This window comes from Chroicocephalus ridibundus, chromosome 28, assembly GCF_963924245.1.
Source record: "Chroicocephalus ridibundus chromosome 28, bChrRid1.1, whole genome shotgun sequence".
Classification (NCBI taxonomy): domain Eukaryota; kingdom Metazoa; phylum Chordata; class Aves; order Charadriiformes; family Laridae; genus Chroicocephalus; species Chroicocephalus ridibundus.
In genome coordinates this window covers 171142-194684 of record NC_086311.1, presented here as the reverse complement: position 1 = coordinate 194684, position 23543 = coordinate 171142, and the positions used below count along the sequence as shown (strand labels likewise).

Below are 23543 nucleotides of genomic sequence, written 5' to 3'. Positions count from 1 at the left end.
TGCTCGGTCCGTGAGGAGCAGCCGGGTTTCTGTGGTGAAAGTGACTCTCCAAAACGTGGAAAGTCAGTTTTCAAAGTTGGGAAAGCCGTCAGGGCACGGTCTGAGTTTTAAGCTAAAAGAGGGCAGATTCAGCCTAGATAGAAGAAGACATTTTTACGCTGGGGGTGGTGAGACCTTGGCCCAGGTTGCCCAGAGAGGTGGGAGATGCCCCATCCTTGGAAACATCCCAGTTTGGACGGGGCTGTGGGAGACCTGGTCTGGGTGGAGATGGGACGAGATGGACTTTTATTACGGTTTGAAGAACCCACAGCAATTTATTGTCATTTAGACAGTAATTCTTTCACACCATGACCCCTCCCCACCCGGGAACGGGGAAAAAACAAGGAAACCCAAGGGTTGAAATATAATCAGAATTAACAGAATAAGTTCAAGTAATTAACATTAATAATACTAAAGAACCAGTATTGATCCCAATATTAATATAAAATACATGAGGGCTATACTCAGCCCATTCTATCATAGGAGGCTGTTCACTCCCAGCAGTGGACAGCAAACATGGGACACTGCGAGTGCGGCGGCTTCGAAGGAAGGGAAGGGCTCGGGGGTTCGGCACTGGGGCGAGAAATTCCCAGGATCGCAGCCGTCGTGGAAGAGAAGAAACTCCCGAGCAAACTTTCTAATTTATATTGACTGTGCCATTCGTAGTATGAAATAAGCCTGTTGGCAGCTTGGGTCAGGTGCCCGGGTCTCGCTCCTCCTCATCCTCGCACCTGGCGAGCTTGAAAACACCGAAACCTCGAAACCTGCACGCCATAGCTGGCTATAAAGTAAATATTTTCACAAATCCAGACACTAGAGTCTTCTAAAAATCCAGTTTTCCCAAGCGTTAGAAGAGACATTACTGAAAGAGAAATTAATCCTGTGTCGCTCAAACCAGGACACCTTTAAAGGTCCCTTCCAACCCTAAACCGTTCTATGATCTTCCCCAAGCTGCCGCGTCCCAAACGCGGTTACAGGCACTTAAAAACTGAGCCAAGAAGATAATGCTTGGCCAGGCTGGTGTTTGGACCTCGTGAAAAACACTGACCCAAGGAGACGGCGCTGTCGCTCTGTTCCGTTCTGACTGTTCTGCCCCTCTCTCGGAGTCGCCTTCGCTTCCCCCCATCCTTCTGCCTTTCGGCGGGGGGAAAAGCGAGTTGTTGGCTGGCTTTGTGTAGGCTGAATGTGGGTGCTGTTGGAGGGGGGGGTCTCTTCAGCATCTCCGATGCATGTGGTAACCAAAAGCTCTTCCACTGCGGCAGGTGTGGTCTCCAGGCAAAAAGGGAGCGTTTGCCTTTCTGTGTGGCTCCACGGGCAGCTTGGCGAGGCAAGTGGGAGTCTCCCTGTTGAACCTTAGGAAGTCCTGGCCCAAGGAGGGACCCGACACATGGAAACAGTGAGTGAGGAGGAGCAAAACCTCGTGCGTGGGCTAGAAGGTGGCAGCGTGATGGGGAGGCGGCCTTGGTTCCAGTGGGTCTGGGTGGAAATGAGTTTTTGGGGAGCTTCCAAGAGCCACGGGTACCATCAGGCTCCCTCGAAACGCAGGGAGCTCTGCTGGGTGCTGTGACAGAGGATGGATTGGTAAAGAAGCCATCGCGACCCGGTGACTCCTGACGTGCCAGCGCTCACCACGCACTGATTTGCCAGAGATATTTCCAGCTTCAGAGCGGACTCGGGCCTGTCCTTGGTCGGGGGTGGTACCGCCCCGAGCAGGGCATGGGGAGGGAGAAGGTGCCTGGAGCTACTCCATGCCCCTTGCAGTCAGGGCAAAGTGCTGCCCGAGTCCAAAGGGCCTAGACTGGTCCTGGTGCACGCCAGGACTGCCGCCCCACCCCGCTTCGCAGCATCACGTTCCTGCGCCCGGCACAGCTGTGTCAGTGGGATGGGGTGGGCTTTGGTGGGGGGGCCCTAGGGCCAGGAACCCTGAAAGGTGCTTCCCCTGCGTGGGGTAAATCTGCTCCTGGGCACCAGTCTGTGGGGTTGGGGACAGCTCCTACCGTGGCATCCTGCTTGTCCTGCTCTGCTCTGGGGTGGGAGCCCAGACCCAGATCAAGGTCAAGGGTGGGGGGAGATGAGTCTTTTCTCTTGCCCACCCTACCCTCACATGCTCCTGCTTCCCACAGTGGTCCTGGTGGTAGTAAAAAGGCATGTCTGAGTCTTTTGGGAGTGTTTCGGTCTCTCTCCCTCTCTGGGCATTGTCTTACTGTCCCTGGGGGGGCGTTATTCCAGAGCAGTGCCGCCTGCTGGGAAGCCACTCTCTGGAGGAAGGGGGTGAGGGCACTATCCTGCTCGCTCGGCTCTGCCACTGTCTGGGCTCAGGTCTTCCCTCGCCCCTGGTAACTGGTGACATGGCAGCCCTGGGGGAGGAGAGAACCTTCTCTTGGAAATCCCCTTACGCCATTCGCACCCGTTTCCCCCCTTCCCCTGAGCTCTCAAGGCAGTGGAGGGGAGCCCTGGCGTGGGGCTGGGGGTGGGAGAGGTGACCCAAATATGGACCACCTCGTCCCAGGGGGCTGCATGCCTGCGGCACAACGGACAGGAGCACTGGCCCCCGCCTGGCTGGTGATGGTGTCCTGAGTCTCCCGTTCGGACAGCTCTGGCACAGCCGGAGGCTGGAGCTGGCGCAGGTCTCGAGGGAGCTGAGTCCCTGTGGGCCACTGCCCGATGAAAGGGGACCACCCCTGTGCCCAAGGCGGGGCTGTGGCCGCTTGGCTTGATGTGGCAGCGATCCCTTCCTGGCCTCAGGCCCCAGTGCTGCAGGGTTTGACGTCCTCGGGGTGAGGTGACTCTGTCTTGCCGGCTGGACCCCTCCACCCCCGCTTTCCCACACCCACAGAGACAGGGGATTTCCACCCAAGCCAGTGTCCCCCGCCATGGGGCACGCCAGCGTTTCGGGGAAAGGGCCCTGCCTGCTCTCCCTGCCCTGCAGTAACCTCAGCCCAACCAGTCAACAGGCAGCACTGGGCCACGTCACCAGTCTCCGGCAGACTCCAGGCAGCTGAGGTCCTGGTCCCAGCATCTGCTGCGAGGACCTGCCTTCTCCGGCCAGGCATTGCTGCGTCAGGACACCTGGGTTCCTCTGGCAGCTGGGGGGTGGGAGCTGGGGCTCAGCCAGAAGACACCCCCCCTTCCCCAGCAGCCCTGTGCTGGCTTCAGACCCCCCAAGCCCAGGGGTGGTGAGCGGCAGCCAGTTTTGGCACCTGTCTTTTAGGATGTGCCCCTGTTGGGCTCTGGGTCTGTGTGGCCGAGGCGGGAGTCCCTGGACACCTCCAGGACACCCCCAGTGCTGCCTGCAAGTTCTGCAGGACCGTGTCCACTTTCCAAATCGAGTCCTTTTCTCCCTCCTTCCCCTCTGGCATCTCATGTCGGGACTACGAGTGTCCTCCTGAGGTCGAGGGTGCTTGTTGTACCTCTGCCAGAGGGGAGGACAAGCCTCCACATCCCCAGCGGCAGCCAAACCCCTCTGCTCCGTCTGCATCCCCAGGGCCGATCCCCCTCAGCGTGTGGGTCGTGGGTGGATGCATCCATGGTGGGGGCCAGCCCCAGATCTACCCTGGAGGGACAGCGGCTTCTGTCTGATCACCGCTGTGCAAGCAATGCCAGGGGTGGGGGCTCGGCTGTTTACTTTTTTTGTCTTGGAATTGTTTATCTCCAGGTATTTTTCATTCAGTCCCTGGAGCGAGAGCTCTGCTTCCCAGCGAACCCCACGCTGGACCCACCTGCGGCCGTGCCCCCTTCCAACATTTCCCACCGGGGGCTCAGAGGGACCCCTCTGGTATCCCCACGCGACCCCGGCATGCCACCCACATGCGAGGCAGGCGGGTTTTACATCCTCCCCGCCCGCACGTCATCCACTTTCTATTCCAGCCGCATCTTCCCCTTCTGCCCCCAGCCAGGAGGGAAGCAGGCCCCGAGCCACCGCGCTGCCTCGTCTGCATTGCCGCTCCCAGGAGGGATTTGCTTCTTGTCCAGGGGTTTCCTCAGGGCCTTCCTTCTCCTCTACAGCCCCATGGCAACGGCGGTTTTGCCAGTTTGTGTCCCCACCTCAGTCCCCGGGCATGGGGCTCGTGCATGTGGGGCTCGGTGCGTCCCTGACCTGTGGGCTCAGGCCCCATCGCGGGCACAACCCAGAGCTCCAGCGCCAAAGGCCTCCAGCCCCACAGAGCCTGCGGAGACCCCGCCGCCCCCACCCCACGTGCACAAGCCTCGTGCGCAGACCCCATGCACCCGGACAGTGATGGGGAGGGAAAGGGGAACCAGGACAGGCCCTGCCAGAAACTTCCCAAGCAGGGCTGCGGTGTCACCAGTTACCAGGCAAAGCTGCTACTGGGAGAACTGGTCTGGCTGAGGGCATGATCCAGCTTTGCTTCTCCATGCCCCAGCTAATGGCTCTCAGGGGCAGCTGCAGGGTTCCCCTCCACTGCCCAGGGTACACACGCGTGTGCGTGCGTGTGTGTGTGTGCACAGCGGGTCACAGCGACCGCAGGAACTGGTCTGGTCACCTGTTCCCTCTCTGGGTCACCCCTTGGCCCCTAGCACTGCAAGGGGGTGACCCGCACACCCTCACACCTGTGGGACAAACACAGCGTTGCAGCCCCCAGCCATCCCCGGGGGTCTCCCTGGGTGCTGGTGGACGCAGGGAGGACTCCCCTGCCCGGGGTCTGGGCCCCAGCTGGCATTGGCTCTGCCCACACCCAGTTGACCGGAGAGTCGCATGCCCTGCTGTTGTCCGTGGTGCAGCAGGATGGGTCGAGCTGTGCCCGAGTCCCTTCCTGGCCTTGCCATGAGGGTGGCTATGGGCCAACGGGCTCTGTGAGCCTCCCCGCCAGAAGCCATAAATGGGCGCCTCCCCCATGGGACTGTTCTTCTGGAGGGGCAAAGATCCCACCTGCATCGGCTGGGAGAACCTGGGAGATCTGAGGTTATCTGAGGTCACCCTACCCCATCCCTCTGCCAAAGAGCTGGAACTAGATCCCTGGAGCCCTGCCCCACACCACCCCATAGATCACCCAGACGCTAAGGGGGCTTGTAGAGCTGGAGTCAGCCCCTCCCAGCACAGTGCAGAGAACGGACTCACAGTGAGAGGGTCACACGGCAGGATCAACCTCAACCCACTTTATTGTGGTGAGAAAGCAGTGGAGTGGGAGCAGAGGGAGCAGGACAGTGCGCCGAGGGGGAGCTGTGGGGCAGGGCACCCCTCCCCTCCCTTCAGGGGGTTGTGGGGCAGACCCCGCATCTGGGCTGGGAGGAGGCGCTGCGTCCCCAGCGGGAGATGGCTGTGGGGCCAGGGGCTGTGGGACAGGCAGACCCAATGTGGCGCAGTGTGGGCTGCGTGCTGGGACCAGCGCAGGCCCCCGGGCTCTGCAGGAATTGCCCCGCTGTGGGGACAGGCCCCTGCCACATCTGGCTCTGGAGCCGTCTCCAGCACATCTGCATGTGGTACACATGGGAGAAGGGGGTGCCGATGAGGTGGGGCAGGGATATGGGGCACCGGGGTGAGCAGATCCCACCAGGCTGAGGCGAGGACTGGCTGAGGGTGCAGACGGTCCGGCTGGGGGGAGACAGGGAGCCCCGGGCTTTGCCCCCTCACAAGGGGTCCCGCTGGTTGCGGGCGCTGTTCATCTTCATGGCCTTGATGATGAGGATGGTGCCCACGATGATGCCCACGATGCCCACGGCCAGGCCCAGGGCGCACACCAGGGTCTCGGTGCTCTCGGAGACGGGGAGGGGCAGCTGGGGCTCTGCGGAGGGGTGAGGGTGGGTGAGGACGGGGTGCTGAGCCCCCCTCGCTGCCTGCAAGGGGAGGGGACCCAGGTGTCCGGGCCCTGGCCCAGCCCCCCTCCTCACCCCAGTGCTTCAGCAGGGGGGTGGGCAGCCCCCAGTGCTCCACGCGGCAGTCGTAGTAGTCCCCGCGGGTGGGGATGAAGGGCAGGTAGGAGAACTTGCGGAAGGAGTGGTCCTCCCGTGGGTAGAAAACAGTCTCGAGGACGCCGTCCGTCACCTCCTGCCCGTTCCTCAGCCACGTGATGGAGATCACAGAGGGCCAGAACTTGTCCACGTAGCAGATCAGGACGTTGGGGTCCCCCAGCTCCACGGGGTCCTCGGAGAACACCATCACCTCGGGTGGCACTGGGGACAAGGGGGAGGAGGGAGGAGTTAGTGCTGCCCTAGAGTCTGGGCTCAGCCGGGCTCTGTGGCACCCGGGGCTGGTTAGAAACAGCCCTGTTTTGCATCTCTGCCCTCCAGGGAGACCCCACACCCTGGCTCGGGGCTGTGCCCAGGTCCTGCATGTTCCAGGGGTGCAGGGCACTGTGCACCCCGCTGCCAGCTGAGCCGCAGGCTGTGGGAGCGACGGCCCTGGCAGGATCCCCAGCAGTGAAGGCACCAGCTGTGCCGGGGCTGGGTTGTTACCGATGGTTGCCTGCGAGCGGTTGGACCTTTTCATCATGATCTCCAAGCTCTCTTTGCCTATAGCCGCGTTCTGCAGGGCTCCCTGCGCCTGAAAGGCGGCGAAGTTCCCGAACTCGGGCAGGCGCCAGATGGTCTCCTGCTTCTGCAGGTCCACGTGGAGCTCCTCATCAGCGTTGAACCCCTGCAGGAATTGCCCATCCTCCTGCTGCAGTTGCTCAATCCGCTGCTGGAACTCAGCCTGGTACGTGTACACCACTGCCAGGAGATGGGTGTTAGGGGCAGCATCGCCCACTGCCATGGGGCTGCCCCTGTGCCTTCTCCTCACTCTCCAGGGCTCCCCCCAGGGACAGCACATGGGGACAGTGAGGCACCCATGGGGACAAGAGCCTGCCTTGAGCCTCTCCCCACCACCGCAGGCTCATGGGGCTGGGAGACACGGACCCCTGCAGAAGGAAGCCGCTGGCCCCCTCTTTGCCCCACCTCTGGCAAGTGTCCTCTCTGGGGCTGTTTGTCATCCTGAGGCTGGGGACAGTGATGGTCTCGCCAGGCTGTGGGACCCCCCCCGGTCCCAGACACGCTGCGGGGTGGGGTGGGAGGTCCCAGGGCCCATCTCTGGTCAGAGGGTACCGCAGGGACCTGACCCACTGAGCCAGGGCACTGTTGGGGGGGGGGTGTGGGGTGTGGGGTGTGTGTGTGGACGGGGGTGGAAGGGAGACCTGGGGAGGGTTCCCCCCCTTCCTACAGCCTGCCCTCCTGGGGGGTGCCGGGGTCCCCTCCCCACCCAGGGGTTACCCACAACCGGGGAGGGAGAGAGTGCTGCATGCAATGGGTAGCGTCTGATCTTGCCCTGGTCTTCAGAACCCATGGGTCCAGGGCACCCCAGACCCACCTCTACCCTTGCAGCCCCCACCCCATGGGTCTAGGGCACCCCAGACCCACCGCTGCCCCCAAACCCACCACCCCACAGCCCCGGTGCCCTCACGCACCCTTAACGGCCCCCGCTCCCTGCAGGGTCAGCACAGCCAGCAGCACCAGCGGGACGTCCCGTCCTCCGGCCATCGCCTCTCCTGGCACCGGGCAGCGAGAGCGGGAGCAGGCGAGGGTGTTGCTCCTGGGCCGGGGAGCTGAGTGCTGGGGGCCCCGTTCCCGGGGGACAGGGCCCCCCCCAGGAGCTTAGCCAATAGGAGGGAGCCGTGATGGTGACTCGTCTGTTCCCAGGCAGAGCAGCAGCACCGGGCACCCTGCAGAGCAGATAGTCGGAGGGACACCCCGATAGGGTCCCACCACAACACGGCTTGTGGGGCCCCACATCAGGGGTCTCCCTGGGGCGCAGTCTCTGGGAGCCCTGGGGTCACTCTCCCACCCCTGTGGGCATGGGCCCGATCCTACTCCTTGCCCCAGGCTGGGGCTGGGCTGCAGCCAGGGGACAAGTGTCGGAACGAGCCCTGTGAGTCCTGGCTCTGCCTGGTGACAGGTGATGCTGCCCAGCCCCGCTGCTCACTGGTCCTCACTGGGACTCCCAGTCCTGGCACTGGGCAGGACCGGGTGATATCCTGAGCTGGCGGAGTCCAGCTCGCTTGGAGGACCTTGCACCGTTCCAGCCTCTGCTGTGAGCAGCGATGGAGACCGGCCGTGTGGTGGGAGCTGGGGCCGTGCTGGTGGTACTGGTGGTGCTGGGAGCCCACCTGTCTGGTGGCAAGGAGACGTCAGGTGAGCTCCGAGCCGTGGTGTGGGGAGGTGCTGGGTGCGGGAGGGGGCTCAGACCCCTTAGGGTGGATCGGGGTGGAACGGGGTGCAGGAGGATGCTGTGAAGGGAGGAGATGGGTGGAAAAGGGGGAGTGGGACGGTGTAGAGGGGGTGACCCATGGCATCCTCCAGCCTCCCCCAGCCCTTGGGCACTGGTGCAGAACCCCTGGGGGCAGCTGGGGAGGGGGAGCCACGGAAGCAGCCCTGACCTCCCCCATGTCTGCACGAGCAGGGTATTTCCAGGACCAGTTTAAGGGTGACTGTTACTTCACCAATGGTACCGAGCGGGTGAGGTTTCTGGAGAGGCACATCTACAACCGGGAGCAGTACGTGCACTTTGACAGCGAGGTGGGGTACTATGTGGCTGACAATCTCCTGGGCGAGCCTGTTGCCAAATACTTCAACAGCCAGCCCGACATCCTGGAGCAGAAACGGGCTGCTGTGGACACGTTCTGCCGATACAACTACGGGGTGTCGACCCCTTACGCTGTGGAGAGGAGAGGTGAGTGTGTGGCAGAACATTTCCTGGGGGGACAGGCACAAGCCAAGCCCCGGGCAGTCCCTGCGCCCTTCCACGAGAACGCGAGTCGTGTGTAGCACGTCCTGCGTGGGGAGCAGAGGGAGAGCCCTGGGCCGGGCTGGGTGGTCCCTGTGCTCCCCCAGCCCCTCCCAGTCCCCTCTCTCTCTCCCCCAGTTCAGCCCAAAGTGAGGGTCTCCCCCATGCAGTCGAGCTCCCTGCCCCAGACCGACAGGCTGGTTTGTGCCGTGACGGGGTTTTACCCCCCGGAGATTGAGGTGAAGTGGTTGAAGAACGGGCAGGAGGAGACGGAGCACGTGGTGTCCACGGAGGTGATGCAGAACGGAGACTGGACCTACCAGGTGCTGGTGATGCTGGAAACCACCCCGCAGCGCGGGGACACCTACACGTGCCAGGTGGAGCACGTCAGCCTGCAGCACCCCGTCACCCAGCACTGGGGTAAGGCCCTGCCCTGTGCGGCCCCTGGGGGGTGGGGGAGGAGAGCCCCTGGTGTGGGTGGGGAGGGGGCCGGGGCCCCCCAGCCCTGACCCCGCGCTCTCGTCCCCGCAGGGCTGCAGTCGGACGGCGGCAGGAGCAAGATGCTGACGGGGGTGGGGGGCTTCGTGCTGGGGCTCATCTTCCTGGCGCTGGGGCTCTTCCTCTACATGCGCAAGAAGGTGAGGGGCTGGGAGACTGGGCGGGGGGTGTCCCTCGGCGGGGGTCCCTGTCCCTGCTCCAACCCTGACCTTGTCTCTCTGTGTTCCAGGGCGCCGCCTTCCCCAGGCTGCAGGTACCGTTCGTCTCCCCCCACCCTGCTGCACCTCCCCTGCGTGGGCTGGTCCCCCCTTGCTCCCAGGGGCAGCGTGTCCGTACGGCGTGTGTCCCCCACTACCGCCGGGACGGAGCCCTGGGGACACACCATCCCCCAATCCCGGTGCTCACCCCCTCTTCTCTCCCCACAGGGCTCCTGAACAAAGTCCTGCCCCTGCGGATCTGCTCCGCCGCCGCCCGTCCTCTGCCCCCCGGCCTCACCTCTGCCCCGCACGGCCCTGTCCCGGAGCCCCACATCTCCCCACTGACCCCCGGGGTCACCCCCTCCTTCCCAGCCCTGCCCAGCTTCACTGTCACTGCTCTGCAGCCCCGGAGTGCCCAGGGCTTGGCGAGGGTGGCCCTTGGCCGCTCCGGCTCAGCCTAATAAAGTGTCCCAGTACCCTCCGGCCCTGGTTGTTTGAGGACAGTGGGGCAGGGGTGGGTCACTCCCTTCCCTGGGGAGGTGGGTCCATGACAGGGCTCCATCCTAGGTGGGGACCAGATGCTCTTGGTGGCCTGGGGCTGCCACCGTGTGGGGACACTGCGAGGGGAAGCCAACCCCTCGTCCCATGGCAGGGGGGTGGGCGGCAGAGCTTGCGTCCAGTCGCCTGCGGGATGGATCAGGGACAGGGGGTCACGGGTCCCCTCACCGGTCCTGGTTGGTGGCCCCGTCTCCCCCTCCCACTGCTCGACCCCGCGGTGGTAGGCTGGGGTAGGGAGCGGGACCCCAAGGCGGGGTACAACCCATCCAGCCCCGGCCACCTCCTGCAGTGCCCCCGCCGTGGGACGCTGCCCTGCACCCCAATATGGCACCCACCACACTCCGCAAGGACCCAGGCGTCCTATCCCCTTCTGCGGCCACTGGTCCCTCCCCAACGCCCCCAACCCTGTCAGCCCCACAGACCGCCTCCCAGTTGCCCTGTTCCCCCTCCCACTGTATCAGCAGGATGAGCAGGGTGCAGAGGAAGCCGTGACAGAGAGATTCAGTGGTGGCCGGCCGTCCCCAACCACCTTTACTGCTGCTGGAAGCTCCCCAGAACCTGGGACGCCAGAGCCCCGGTCAGCGGGGTGCCCACAGGGCACGGCAGGGGGGCACCGGTGGGGTGGAGCGGGGCTGGGGGGTTCAGCGCAGGGATGTGGGTGGCAGGGCTGGGGCACGGGGCACAGCATAGGGTGAAGGGCTCAGGGTGGGACCGTGGAGCATGGAGCTGGCAGGAGGGGTGCGTGGCTCGGCCGTGGCGATGGAGCTGGGACGTGAGGGCAGGGGCTGGCAGGGGGCGCAGGGCTGGGAGGGCCCCCTGGGGTTCTGACCCCTCACAAGGGGTCCCGCTGGTTGCGGGCGCTGTTCATCTTCATGGCCTTGATGATGAGGATGGTGCCCACGATGATGCCCACGATGCCCACGGCCAGGCCCAGGGCGCACACCAGGGTCTCGGTGCTCTCAGAGGCGGGGAGGGGCAGCTGGGGCTCTGCGGAGGGGTGAGGGTGGGTGAGGACGGGGCGCTGAGCCCCCCTCGCTGCCTGCAAGGGGAGAGGACCCAGGTGTCCGGGCCCTGGCCCAGCCCCCCTCCTCACCCCAGTGCTTCAGCAGGGGGGTGGGCAGCCCCCAGTGCTCCACGCGGCAGTCGTAGTAGTCCCCGCGGGTGGGGATGAAGGGCAGGTAGGAGAACTTGCGGAAGGAGTGGTCCTCCCGTGGGTAGAAAACGGTCTCGAGGACGCCGTCCGTCACCTCCTGCCCGTTCCTCAGCCACGTGATGGAGATCACAGAGGGCCAGAACTTGTCCACGTAGCAGGTCAGGACGTTGGGGTCCCCCAGCTCCACTCGGTGTTTTGGGAACACCATCACCTCGGGTGGCACTGGGGACAAGGGGGAGGAGGGAGGAGTTAGTGCTGCCCTAGAGCCTGGGCTCAGCCGGGCCTTGCGGTGCTTGGGGCTAGTTAGAAAAAGACCCATTTTGCATCTCTGCCCCCCAGGGAGACCCCACACCCTGGCTCGGGGCTGTGCCTGGGTCACACATGCTCCAAGGGTGCAGGGCGCTGTGCATGCCGCTGCTGGCTGGGCCACAGGCTGTGGGAGCGACAGCCCTGGCAGGATCCCCAGGGGTGAAGGCACCGGCTGTGCCAGGGCTGGGTTGTTACCGGTGGTTGCCTGCGAGCGGTTGGACCTTTTCATCAGGATCTCCAAGTTGTGTTTGTTTGTAGCCGCATTCTGCAGGGCTCTCTGCGCCTCGAAGAAGGTGTAGCTGCTGAACTCGGGCAGGCGCCAGACGGTCTCCTGCTTCTGCAGGTCCACGTGGAACACCTCATCAGCGTTGAACCCCTCCAGGAATTCCCCATCCTCCTGCTGCAGCGGCTCCATCCGCTGCTGGAACTCAGCTTGGTGGATCATGTTCATCACTGCCAGGAGATGGGTGTTAGGGGCAGCATCGCCCACTGCCATGGGGCTGCCCCTGTGCCTTCTCCTCACTCTCCAGGGCTCCCCCCAGGGACAGCACATGGGGACAGCGAGGCACCCATGGGGACAGGAGCCTGCCTTGAGCCTCTCCCCACCACCGCAGGCTCATGGGGCTGGGAGACACGGACCCCTGCAGAAGGAAGCTGCTGGCCCCCTCTTTGCCCCACCTCTGGCAAGTGTCCTCTCCGGGGCTGTTTGTCATCCTGAGGCTGGGGACAGTGACGGTCTCGCCAGGCTGTGGGACCTCCCCCCGGTCCCAGACACGCTGCGGGGTGGGGTGGGATGTCCCAGGGCCCATCTCTGGTCGCTAGGGCCCGCAGGGCACTTGGAAGGGTAGAAGGGGGTGGAAGGGAGACCTGGGGAGGGGTCCCCGCACTTCCTACAGCCTGCCCTCCTGGGGGGTGCCGGGGTCCCCTCCCCACCCAGGGGTTACCCACAGCCGGGGACGGACAGAGTTCCCCACGCACTGATCCTGCCCCGGTCTCTAGAACCCACGGGTCCATGGCACCCCAGACCCACCTCTACCCCCAAACCCCCCACCCCACAGCCCCAGTGCCCTCACGCACCCTTGATGGCCCCCGCTCCCTGCAGGGTCAGCATAGCCAGCAGCACCAGCGGGACGCCCCATCCTCCGGCCATCGCCTCTCCTGGCACCGGGCAGCGAGAGCGGGAGCAGGTGAGGGTGCTGCTCCTGGGCCGGGGAGCTGAGTGCTGGGGGCCCCGTTCCCGGGGGACAGGGCCCCCCCCAGGAGCTTAGCCAATAGGAGGGAGCCGTGATGGTGACTCGTCTGTTCCCAGGCAGAGCAGCAGCACTGGGCACCCTGCAGAGCAGATAGTTGGAGGGACACCCCGACAGGGTCCCACCACCACAACACGGCTTGTGGGGCCCCACATCAGGGGTCTCCCTGGAGCGCAGTCTCCGGGAGCCCTGGGGTCACTCTCCCACCGCTGTGGGCATGGGCCCGATCCTGCTCCCTGCCCCGGGCTGGAGCTGGGCTGCAGCCAGGGGACAAGTGTCAGCGGGAGCCCTGTGAGTCCCGGCTCTGCCTGGTGACGGGTGATGCTGCCCAGCCCCGCTGCTCACTGGTCCTCACTGGGACTCCCAGTCCTGGAACTGGGCAGGACCGGGTGATATCCTGAGCTGGCAGAGTCCAGCTCGCTTGGAGGACCTTGCACCGTTCCAGCCTCTGCTGTGAGCAGCGATGGAGACCGGCCGTGTGGTGGGAGCTGGGGCCGTGCTGGTGGCACTGGTGGTGCTGGGAGCCCAACCATCTGGTGGCAAGGAGACGTCAGGTGAGCTCCGAGCCGCGGTGTGGGGAGGTGCTGGGTTCGGGAGGGGGCTCAGACCCCTTAGGGTGGATCGGGGTGGAACGGGGTGCAGGAGGATGCTGTGAAGGGAGGAGATGGGTAGAAAAGGGGGAGTGGGACGGTGTAGAGGGGGTGTCCCATGGCATCCTCCAGCCTCCCCCAGCCCTTGGGCACTGGTGCAGAACCCCTGGGGGCAGCTGGGGAGGGGGAGCCACGGAAGCAGCCCTGACCTCCCCCATGTCTGCACGAGCAGGGTATTTCCAGGAGCAGTTTAAGGGTGACTGTTACTTCACCAATGGTACCGAGCGGGTGAGGCTTGTGGTGAGGTACATCTACAACCGGGAGCAGTACGCACACTTTGACAGCGAGGTGGGGTACTACGTGGCTGACAATCTCCTGGGGAAGCCTGATGCTGACTACTGGAACAGCCAGCCCGATGTCCTGGAGCAGAAACGGGCTGAGGTGGACACGTTCTGCCGAAACAACTACAGGGCGTGGACCCCTTTCGCCGTGGAGAGGAGAGGTGAGTGTGTGGCAGAACATTTCCCCGGGGGAATGGGCACAAGCCAAGCCCCGGGCAGTCCCTGCGCCCTTCCATGGGGACGTGAGTCGCTTGTAGCACGTCCTGCGTGGGGAGCAGAGGGAGAGCCCTGGGCCGGGCTGGGTGGTCCCTGTGCTCCCTCAGCCCCTCCCCAGACCCTTCTCTCCCTCCCCCAGTTCAGCCCGAGGTGGAAATCTACCCAGTGCAGTCGAGCTCCCTGCCCCAGACCGACAGGCTGGTTTGCGCCGTGATGGATTTCTACCCCGCGGAGATTGAGGTGAAGTGGTTGAAGAACGGGCAGGAGGAGACGGAGCACGTGGTGTCCACGGAGGTGATGCAGAACGGAGACTGGACCTACCAGGTGCTGGTGATGCTGGAAACCACCCCGCAGCGCGGGGACACCTACACGTGCCAGGTGGAGCACGTCAGCCTGCAGCACCCCGTCACCCAGCACTGGGGTAAGGCCCTGCCCTGTGCGGCCCCTGGGGGGTGGGGGAGGAGAGCCCCTGGTGTGGGTGGGGAGGAGGCCGGGGCCCCCCAGCCCTGACCCCGCTCTCTCGTCCCCACAGGGCTGCAGTCAGACGGCAGCAGGAGCAAGATGCTGACAGGGGTGGGGGGCTTCGTGCTGGGGCTCATCTTCCTGGCACTGGGGCTCTTCCTCTACATGCGCAAGAAGGTGAGGGGCTGGGAGACTTGGGGGGGGGGGGGGGTGTCCCTCGGGGGGGGTCCCTGTCCCTGCTCCAACCCTGACCTTGTCTCTCTGTGTTTCAGGGCGCTGCCTTTCCCAGGCTGCAGGTAATGTTCCTTCATCCGTCTCCCCCTGGATCCACCCCCCCCACCCCCCCATCCCACCGCAGCTGCTGATTTCTCCCCTTTTCACCCCCCCAGGGCTCCTGAGATCTCTCCAGCCCCCCCGGAGCTGCTCCATCACCGCCCATCCTTCGCCCCCCAGCACCGGTCCCAGCGCCCCCGCCTTCTCTAGGGGCTCCCCACATTCTCCCCCTAACGCCCCCCCCCGCACCCCCCCCCCGCTTTGGGGTCCCTGCTTAATAAACACGCAGCGAGAGCCGGGCTGGGGTGTCCTGTGATTGGGGTGCGGGGGGTGGCAGCACCCTCCTCCTGCCACTACGGGACTGGGGGGGGTGATGGGGACACAACCCGAGATCAGTGTCCCCTGCCACAACCCAAGTGGCCAAGGGGTGGCAGGGAGCAGCTTGTCCCTGTCCTCCACGTCACCCCACAAGGGGTCCCACCCCCCCCCCAACGTGACCCACTAGCGGGGGGGGGGACAGACGGACACTCAGCCCTGTCCCCACCCAGAAGAGTTTAGGGAAGGCGTCAGGGTGAGAGTCCCCAGCGTCCCCAGGGGGCGCAGATGGACGGGGACAGGCAGTGGAGAGGGGTCACGGGTGTCCCCACACGCCGCTGGGGCCACCCCAAGTGTCACCGAGGGCTGCGCGTGCGTGAGGGTGACGGGTGTCGTCCCCCACGAGGGTAGCAGGCGGGTGACAGGGCAGCCCGGCTCAACTCGAATAATATTTTCTTTATTTACATGTTAAAGAATCGAAAGGTTCGAAACATACAATAAGATGAAAACACGGCTCTAAGGGTCTAAGGTGGGGGGGTGGGGGGAAGGGGATGGGGGGGGGGAACCAACAACAAAAAAAAAACCAAAAAACAAACCCAAAACAAAATAAAACAAGTAGAAAAAAAAAAAATTATACAGTCAACGTAAAAAACAGGCGGCCCCTCCCTCCCCCCTTCCCCACGCGGGGACATGCTGCCCTGCTCGCCTGCCGGGGGGGGGGAAGGGGGGGCGGACAGGGGGGGGTATGTACAAGGCGCGTCCCGGGGCCCCCCACCAGCACCACGCGGCGCAAATAAATTAAAAATCCTCCACAAACGAGGGGAGGGGGAGGGTGGCAGCTCCGCCCCGGGGGGGTGGAGGGGGGTAGGGAAGGCCCCCCCCCCCACCAGCAAACCCAAAACTCGGGACTCTCAACTCCCCATCCCCCCCCACCCCAAGAGATTTTTTTTTTTTTTCTCCTTTTTAAAAGATTTTTTTGTTTGTTTCTCCCCCCCCCTTTTTGTTTTTTGTTTTTTATTTTTTTCTTCTCTTTTTTTTTTTTTTTTTTTTTTTTTTTTTCTTAAAAACCCCAAACTTTTCCCCTTTGGAAAAAATCCCACAAGTCAGAAAAAAAAAAAATTAATAATAAAACAAAACAAAACAAAAAGAAACAACCACCCCAAAACCAATCACCCCACCCCACCCCCCCCCCGCAACCCCTTAAAACAACAAACAGTAAAACCTGCTGGGGAGGATGAGGGCAGGGGGGGCCAACCCCACAGCCAGGGCCCCCCCTGCCTCCAGCGCCACCTGTAAACACCGGGGTGTCCCCCCCCCTCTTCCCCTGTGCCCCGAGAGTCCGTAGGGGGCTCAGGCGGCGGGGTGGGGGGGCTCCCCCACGGCCCCCCGTCCTGCCGGGCGGGCGCCCTCAGTCCGGTTCACCTGGGTCCGGTCCCGCAGAGCCTCTTCCGAACCTGCCCGCGCTCCACCCGGCTGCCGCCGTTGTGGGGCTCCGGGACCCCCCCGCCCCCCCCTATCCCGAATCCGAATCGCTGGTGTCCGAGGAGGAGGAACTGGAACTGGAGCTACTGGAATCCGAACTGGAACTGGAGGCGCTGAGGCGGGAGACGGCCACTTGCTGAGCAGATTCCGCTTTTTCGCTGGCTGCAAGGTAACGGCACCGGGTTCAAGCGGTGGATGGGGTGGGAAGGTTGGGGGGGGTGGGGGGGAGGGAATGGGACGGGGGACACAGAAAACGCGGCGCCATCCGGCAACGCCGCCCCCACCGCGGTACTCACCCTTCTTTGGGGGCTTCTTGGTGGAGTTGAGTTGGCCGCTGACGTCCTGCAGCCGCTTCTCCAGCTCCCGCTTCTTCTCCAGCGCCAGTTCCTCTTTCGTCTTCCCCACCGGCTTCTTCATGGCTGCGCGGAGAAAGACGGGGGGGGTGTGTGTGTGTGAGGCCTCAATTCGGGTTCAAACACATCCCCCCCCCCCAAAAAAAAAAAGAAAACCCCTCCCCGGAGCAACCCCTTACTTTCGCTGTAGGGCTTGCGGGGTTTCTTCCGCAGGCAGGAGAGGACGTAACGCTCCAGCTCCCGCAGCGTGGAGGGTTTGAGGGTCTCGAAATCGATCTCGATCTCCTCGGGGTTGGAATCGCGCAGGGAAGGTTCCCGCGACTGGATGATGTGAACCACCCGGCCCAGCTTCTCGCCCGGCAGCTTGTTGATATCCAAACTCAACTGCCTCTTCTCGTCGTAGGTCATGGGTTTGCTTTCTTCCTCCTCCTCCGAATCGTACAGCGCCGGCGGCGGCGGCAACGCTGCTTTCGCCGCCTTCTTCGAATTCCTGCCAGGAGAAACGTGGCGTCAGCGGCGTCAGGGGGTGCCGCAAAAATCCCCCTCCACCACCAAACCCGCCCCCCTCCCCCCAGCAGGGTCAGCAGCGCTCAGACAAGGTTTGGCTTGTTCCAATCGTTTCCTCGCCACGGTCGCTCTGCCGGGGAAAGAGTCATCACTGCCACTGCCGCCATCCCCCCGCCCCGACACCCCAACGCCACGCCGGGCACCGCACTCACTTGGAGCTGCCGCCGCTGCCACCACCGCCGCCGCCGCCACCGGCTTTCTTGGCTTTACGGAGCTGGGCCTGGCGCGCCCGGGCTTCCTCGTCGCCTCCCCGGCCTTTGTGCTTCTCCGATTTCTTCTTTTTCTTCTTCTCGCGCTTCTTTTTAGGTTTGGAAACGGGGCCCTGTGAGAGGGCAGCCAGCTGCTCGTGCACGGCCCGCAGCTGTGGGGGGAGACAGGGGGTGAGGCGGGCACGGGGAGGGGGGCCCGGGAGGCAGCGCAGCCCCCGCTGCGGCCCTCACCTGCTCCTGCAGCTCGGCCAGGCGGTTGGCGCGTTCCTCCTCCGAGTCCGAGCTCTCCTCGCTCTCCGACGAGCTCTCGCTGCTGCTCTCATCCTCCTCGTCGTCTTCATCGTCCTCATCGTCCTCATCCTCGTCGCTGGACGATTCTTCGGAGGAGGATTTGGAGAGGGCGCCGGCGAGCGGGGCCGACACCGAGGGGGGGCTGGCGTCCTGCGGCTCATCCGGCATCTTGGCGTAGCTGAACTCAAAGACGTCCTGCCAGGAGAGCGGGGTCAGTGCGTGGTGGGACGTTTTGGAGGCTGTCGGGGTTGGGGGCCGGGGGGGGGACAGACACACACCCGCCACCCCACTCACCTGCAGCTTGCGGGCCATGGCCACCACGTCATGGTCGGGCGGGTTGTACTTGTAGCAGTTGGAGAACATTAACCGGACATCGGCAGCGAATTCCTGGGCGTCGTGGTAATCCCGGTTCTCCATCTTCCGCTGTGGGGAGAGCAAACGGTGAGCGGGAGCTCCGGGGGGGCCAGGAAAACCTCAGAGTGCCACCCCCTCCAAAAAAAAAAAAAAAAATAGGGCTCCTTCCCAACCTTGATGGTGCTGAGGTCCATGGGGTGCTTGATGATCTCGTGGTAGTCGTGCAGCCCCAGGGCCGAGGCGTCGACGGGCTTGTAGAAGGGCCAGGCGTAGGCCGCGTGTTTCTTGGAGAGCAGCTCCTTGAGGATCCCGTTGCAGTATTTGAGCTGCTCCGAGAGTTTGCCCTTCTTGGAAGTCTGGTGCTGCTGGGAATCCGGTAAATCCTTTTTCGGGGGTTTGATGGGGCGACCGCTTTCCCGGCGGGCAGGGATTTTGGCCGCCTTGGCCTCCAGCAAGGTGGCCGAGGGTGAGGACTCCCCGCTGGTGGCGATGATGGCCGTGGTGGTGGGGGTGGTGGTGTCCGCTTTCCGCTTCACGCCCTTCTTCTGCCGAAAAGAAAAAAAAAAGGGGGAAAAAAAAACACACGTGAGGTTGTGGGGGGGGTGAAAAAAAGGCAGCCCCACACTCCAGCCCCACGGAGCCTGCTCTTCTCCTACCTTGGCCACGGGCTGGGTGGGAGCGGGCGCAGCCAGGACGGCCGGGGCGGTGGAGTGCAGCGACTTGAGGAGCGGAGCGGAGATCACGGATGGGTGGGGAATGTTGACTATGGTGGTGGGGATGTCAGGGCTCGGGGTGTAGACAGCGGTGTGGGACACGGAGGAGACAGCCGGTACTTGCTGAGCAGCCGTCAGTCCCGCCAGGAGCGCTGGGCCGAGATAAGAAGCCCCTCGTCAGCGCTGCTGCGAGGTGCAGGACACCATCGGGGTGTCCCCGTTACCCAACACCCACTCTGGGGTCCCACCTAACCTTCAAGCCCCCACCCATGCTGCTGTCCCAGCCCGGGTGACGTGACCGTACCTGCTGCCCGGGACGCTCCCTTCTTATGGCTGTTCTTGGCCACTGGCACCACGATCTCCTGCTCTTCCGGTGGCATCTGGGCCACCTTCTGCAAGAAGATCTTCTCTAGGGTTTGGGCCATCAGCACAATGTCATCTGTGGGCTGCGGGGAGGAGCAGAAGCAGTGTCAGAGTCCGTCGGGAAGGTGCCACCGGCGGCGCTGGGCAGCGCCGGGGCGGTTCTCACCTTGTTGTAGATGTAGCAGTTGGTGAACATGGTGTTGAAGTCCTGCATGCACTCCGCAGCCCCCCAGTAATAGTTGTTCTCCAAGCGCCGCTTGATTGTCCCCATGTCCATGGGCTGCTTGATGATCTTGTGGTAGTCCTGCAAAAAGGATGCAGGACCGGGGGGGGCGGGTCAGGGGAGTGGCATTGACCGCGCCGTGTCCCCCCCACCGTGCCCGGTCTCCCCCGTTGCTCAGCACCCAGCGAAGCACCGGCTCATCCGCGTCGGAGCCGGGACCGGCGCAAAGCTCACGTTAGCGGCCGCCCGCTCACACACCAGCTCTCACTCGTCACCCAAGCGCAGGCAGGGGGTGCATGGTGGTGGTGGTGGGGGGGGTTCCAAAAAAAAAAAAACAACCTCCGGACCTGGTCCCCACCCGAGAGTGCCACCGTCCCCCTCCGCCCATGGGGGCGAGAGGGTCCCTAAGTGCCTGCAGGGGAGCCTACGTTATGGGGGGCATAGCCGGACCCCGGCGTTTGGAGGGCACGCACGTCCCACACCAGAGGTGGGACGGGGCCGATGGGGGGAGGTGTTGGGGGGGGGAAAGGCAAGCTACCGCTAAATTTAAGAGCAAAACCTACGTGGAAATTACCTCTGGGCTTTAACTCCTTGGGCGCCACAGGTGCACGGGGGGGCTGGCGTTTAATATTGGGGTCACAGGATGTCTTCTACAAATTCATGGATGGGAATCTGCAAAACGCATTCAGGGCACAAGAGATTAGGTGGGGAAGCGTCCGGGTTACCTCTAGAGCGGCTGCGTCACCTCATCCATACCTTTGGAGGGGACATTTGGGACAAGGGGAGAGGGCGGCAGCTGCTCTGAGGACGCCCCCAAGACCAGCCCGGACGCCTACGAGGGGCTGATTGGGGGTTGGGGGGCGGGTTTAGGCCCCCAGGGGAGGGTGAGGACAGCACAGCCCCGGCACCTGCAGCTGCATCTCTGTGGCGGAGCCCTGGGAAGGGGACGGCGCTGGCCCTGGCACTCTCAGGCTGGGGACAGGGGAGGGAGGACACGCCATGTCCGGGGTCAGGCAGGACAAAAATTTAGCCATACGCCTGCCTGACACCCCCTGCCTGCGCATGCCGGCGTGGTGGTGGTGGGCGAATGAGAAGGGAGGGGGACACACAGACACACTCGCGCACGCCCCGGGCGCCGTTAACTTCTCCCGCACCCGCCCGCGGGGCTCGTTACCGGCAGGCCCAGCTTGACAGCGTCGACGGGTTGACGAAAGGGCCAAGCAAACTGATGCTTCCACAGAGCCTTCATCACCACTTTGTGCAGATACTGCAGCTGGTTGGTGACCCGCCCCGGCTTCTTGGGGTTGGAAACCTCCGGCGGAGGGGGGTTCACCTGGGGGGATTGCAGGGCCGGCACCGACGCCATGGTGGGGCTCTCGAAGCCCTCGTAGAGGAGCGAGGGTTTGCGGATCCGTTTGCCGGGGGTTGACTCCGTTGCCAGGCCCATGAGCCCGGCATTGCCCTCCCCCAGAATCCTGCAAGGGGAGCAGAGACAGGGTTAGGGGGGAGGCAGCTCTGCGGCATGGCCGGGGGGGGGGGGGGGGGGAGGCAAACCACCCATAAGTCACCGGCGCTGGGCCGTGGGGTTCCCAGGGGAAACCCCCAGAAGGAGCCAAAGGCTCCCAACACCACAAGGGCAGAAACATCACCGTGCCCGGCTACAGCGCAACAGAGGGAGACGACGCAGTTCCCCAGGACACGGGTGATGTCCCACCGCGCATGCCCCCCGCCCCGGGTGAGGTGGGGGATTTGACCGTGAACTCCGTCTGCGCCCGTTAATTGCTGCCAAGCGGGCGGCCGGGTCCCCCGCCGGCGACGGCGGAGGCGTTTGCGCCGGCGCAGCCGGAGCCCAGAGCTTGGCGCGGGTCCAGGCTCGCCCTCGAACAAAGAGCCGGCGGCGCGGGGCTGCGTGCGCGCGCGGAGGTGACGGGGCCGGTGCGGTGACGGTGCTACCGCGCGTCGAGGCGACGGAGACACCGCCAGTGTCACCCCGCTCTCCGAGGCCGGGGAGATCCGGCGGGATTTGGGGAGGCGGTGAAGCCCCACGGCGCCACTGTACCGTTACATCAACGCCAAGGCCAAGATAGCGGGTGGCTCGTCACTGTCCTGGTGACAGGGACCCAAAACCACCCGTGGGGACAATGCAGGACTCGGGGGACCCAGAGTCCCAGGGACGCGGCACAGGCGTGACAGCGTCACACTCGCAACCGAGTTTTGCGCCGCTTTAAGGGCAAAAATCAGCCTTTTAGGGCAACAACCAGACGCTTTAGAGCTACGACAACCCGCTGAGAGGCAGCACGAGGCACAGAAAATATCCATAACACAGGAAAAAATCTTGTCACAAAGCAAAGCAGGAGCCGCCACCGTGGCAGCGGGGACCCCCGGGACACTGTCACGAAGGCGCGGGAGGTTTCCAAGGGCTGACCCAGCTTCTGCCCCAAAACACCCAAACCTGGGGCGGGGGGGGAAACCCCCCCTTTGCCCTCAGCTGACCCACGGGTGACTGTCACCCACCGGCCTGAGTGTGTCACCCCCCATGGCCCTGCGGCTGTCACTCAGCGCCGGGCTACCAAGGGCACGGCGTAAGTGCCAAGGACAGTGGCCCCCGGCGACAGAACCACGCGTGGCCGTGGGGTGGGGGGACACCCCGTCCGCCTGTCCCCAGGTCACCGGGGGAGGGGGACAGCCCCCGACCCACCGTGTCACCGCCACAACCCACGCGTGACACCGACCCCCCCCCCCGCGCCAACTCCCCGTGTCACCGGCGCCGGTACCTACTTGCTCTGGGGATTCACATTCTGCAACATGCCGGCGGCTGCGTGCCCGGCCCGCGCTCCCGGCCGCCCTTCGGCTCCTTCTCCTCCTCCTCCCGCCGCCGCCGTCTCCTCCGACGACCCCCCCACTTTGCCCCGAGCGAAGGGTTCGGCGGTAACGGCCCGGCGGGGCCTCGTCCCCCCCGCGTCAGCGCATCACCGAGCGGCGGGGGAGGGGGGACGAGCCCGGCGCCCCCTTCCCTCCCCCGGGCAGGGCGCGGCCGGGCCTCAAGCGGCGGCTCCGGCGGCCGGGACCATCCACCGGCCTTCACATGAAGGGGCGCGGAGAAAATGGCGGCGGGGAGCAGGAAGAGTAAAGTTAATGGGGGGGGGATCCCCTCTTCGGAGCCCCCGGCGGGCCCCAAATCCTGCGCGATCCCGGTTAATACAGGCCTGGCCGCGTCGCTGGGCGCCGGCTGCGTCGGCGGAGGGCGGGGATGAAGCGGCAGGCGACGGTCCGGCGGGCGGATGACGGCGGATTGTACCGGGGAGAGGTTGTGGGGTGGGGAGGGAAGAAGAAGATCAGCGGCCGGGCTCCATCTTGGCTCCCTCAGGGGAGGGCGGGAGCGGGGCGGGGGGGGTGTGGGCCCCCCTCGCCGCCGGCCGCAGGCAGGGGTCGCTACGGAGGCCGGGGAGGGTCCGGCGAGCCCTCCGGGGAGCGCGGAGGCGGGGGTTGGGCCGCCCCGGCGGAGGATGGATCCGGTTTGGGGCCGCCCCCCTTGCGCGCACCGGGGCCCGACCCGCTCCCTCCGCTCGTCCCAGCGAAATGGCGCCGCTCGGCCGGCCCCCCGCCGCCCTTATATAGACACCCGCCAGCCCCTCATTGGGCGGCGGCGTCGTTGACATCATCAACCCGCCCACGCCCGCCCCGGCGCGGCCTCATTGGGCGGAGGCACGCCCAGCGCGACCCTCCCATTGGCCGCCCGCCGCGCCACTCAACCCCCCTCTCTCTCCCCGCCCCTCCCGCCCTTCCGCCCGGCGCCTCAGCCCACGCAGCCGGCGGCCTCGCCCCCTCATTGGCCGGCGCTGCCATTCGTTGCGAGGGGATTGGCCGGCGGGTCACGTGAGGGGGCGGGCCCGGGGCGGGCGGAAGCGGCGGTTGGCGGTTGTTTGTCGGGAGAGGGACGAGGAGGAAGACGGGGGCAGGCCCGGTCGCCATCTTGCCCGGCGGCGGCAACGGCGGTCGGACAATGAGCCCGGCGCTCCCGGGGGGGTCCCGCGGCCTCCCCGCCACCCCCGGCGGCGCCAGACCCCGGAGGGG

At 64.8% G+C, this 23543-nt stretch overlaps 4 protein-coding genes across 8 annotated transcripts; 1 reads left to right on the top strand and 3 right to left on the bottom strand.

Annotated features, from left to right (window-relative positions):
• Positions 1–5139: 5139 nt before the first annotated feature.
• LOC134507856 (HLA class II histocompatibility antigen, DR alpha chain-like) lies at positions 5140–7588 on the bottom strand. The gene is made up of 4 exons (XM_063318813.1): positions 7437–7588; positions 6451–6705; positions 5887–6168; positions 5140–5780 (listed from the first exon to the last, which is right to left on the bottom strand). The coding sequence occupies exons 1-4, from the start codon at positions 7507–7509 to the stop codon at positions 5626–5628; spliced, it is 765 nt and encodes a 254-aa protein (XP_063174883.1). The 5' UTR covers positions 7510–7588; the 3' UTR covers positions 5140–5625.
• A 401-nt stretch (positions 7589–7989) lies between these two features.
• LOC134507853 (class II histocompatibility antigen, B-L beta chain-like) lies at positions 7990–14892 on the top strand. 3 transcript variants are annotated; one of them, XM_063318809.1, is made up of 6 exons: positions 7990–8160; positions 8429–8698; positions 8891–9172; positions 9284–9390; positions 14599–14622; positions 14716–14875. In XM_063318809.1, exons 1-6 carry the CDS (start codon positions 8070–8072, stop codon positions 14722–14724), a joined length of 783 nt encoding a protein of 260 aa, XP_063174879.1. In that variant the 5' UTR covers positions 7990–8069; the 3' UTR covers positions 14725–14875. The 3 variants fall into 3 exon arrangements, with proteins under 3 accessions (XP_063174879.1, XP_063174878.1, XP_063174880.1); XM_063318808.1 differs by lacking the exons at positions 14599–14622; positions 14716–14875 and adding exons at positions 9480–9503; positions 9676–9932 and having other exon boundaries at positions 7992–8160; XM_063318810.1 differs by lacking the exons at positions 7990–8160; positions 8429–8698; positions 8891–9172; positions 9284–9390 and adding exons at positions 13086–13271; positions 13540–13809; positions 14004–14285; positions 14397–14503 and having other exon boundaries at positions 14716–14892.
• Positions 10510–12714, bottom strand: LOC134507855 (HLA class II histocompatibility antigen, DR alpha chain-like). Its single transcript, XM_063318812.1, has 4 exons — positions 12545–12714; positions 11663–11920; positions 11099–11380; positions 10510–10992 (listed from the first exon to the last, which is right to left on the bottom strand). The coding sequence occupies exons 1-4, from the start codon at positions 12615–12617 to the stop codon at positions 10838–10840; spliced, it is 768 nt and encodes a 255-aa protein (XP_063174882.1). The 5' UTR covers positions 12618–12714; the 3' UTR covers positions 10510–10837.
• A 463-nt stretch (positions 14893–15355) lies between the features above and the next one.
• Positions 15356–22380, bottom strand: BRD2 (bromodomain containing 2). Of its 3 annotated transcripts, none has more exons than XM_063318668.1 (12): positions 22248–22380; positions 20644–20944; positions 19413–19550; positions 19188–19329; positions 18827–19035; positions 18344–18715; positions 18111–18239; positions 17757–18011; positions 17469–17677; positions 16929–17239; positions 16693–16815; positions 15356–16558 (listed from the first exon to the last, which is right to left on the bottom strand). In XM_063318668.1, exons 1-12 carry the CDS (start codon positions 22274–22276, stop codon positions 16428–16430), a joined length of 2349 nt encoding a protein of 782 aa, XP_063174738.1. In that variant the 5' UTR covers positions 22277–22380; the 3' UTR covers positions 15356–16427. The 3 variants fall into 3 exon arrangements, with proteins under 3 accessions (XP_063174738.1, XP_063174739.1, XP_063174740.1); XM_063318669.1 differs by having other exon boundaries at positions 17469–17638; XM_063318670.1 differs by lacking the exon at positions 22248–22380 and adding an exon at positions 20044–20141 and having other exon boundaries at positions 20644–20660.
• Between the last annotated feature and the right edge of the window lie 1163 nt (positions 22381–23543).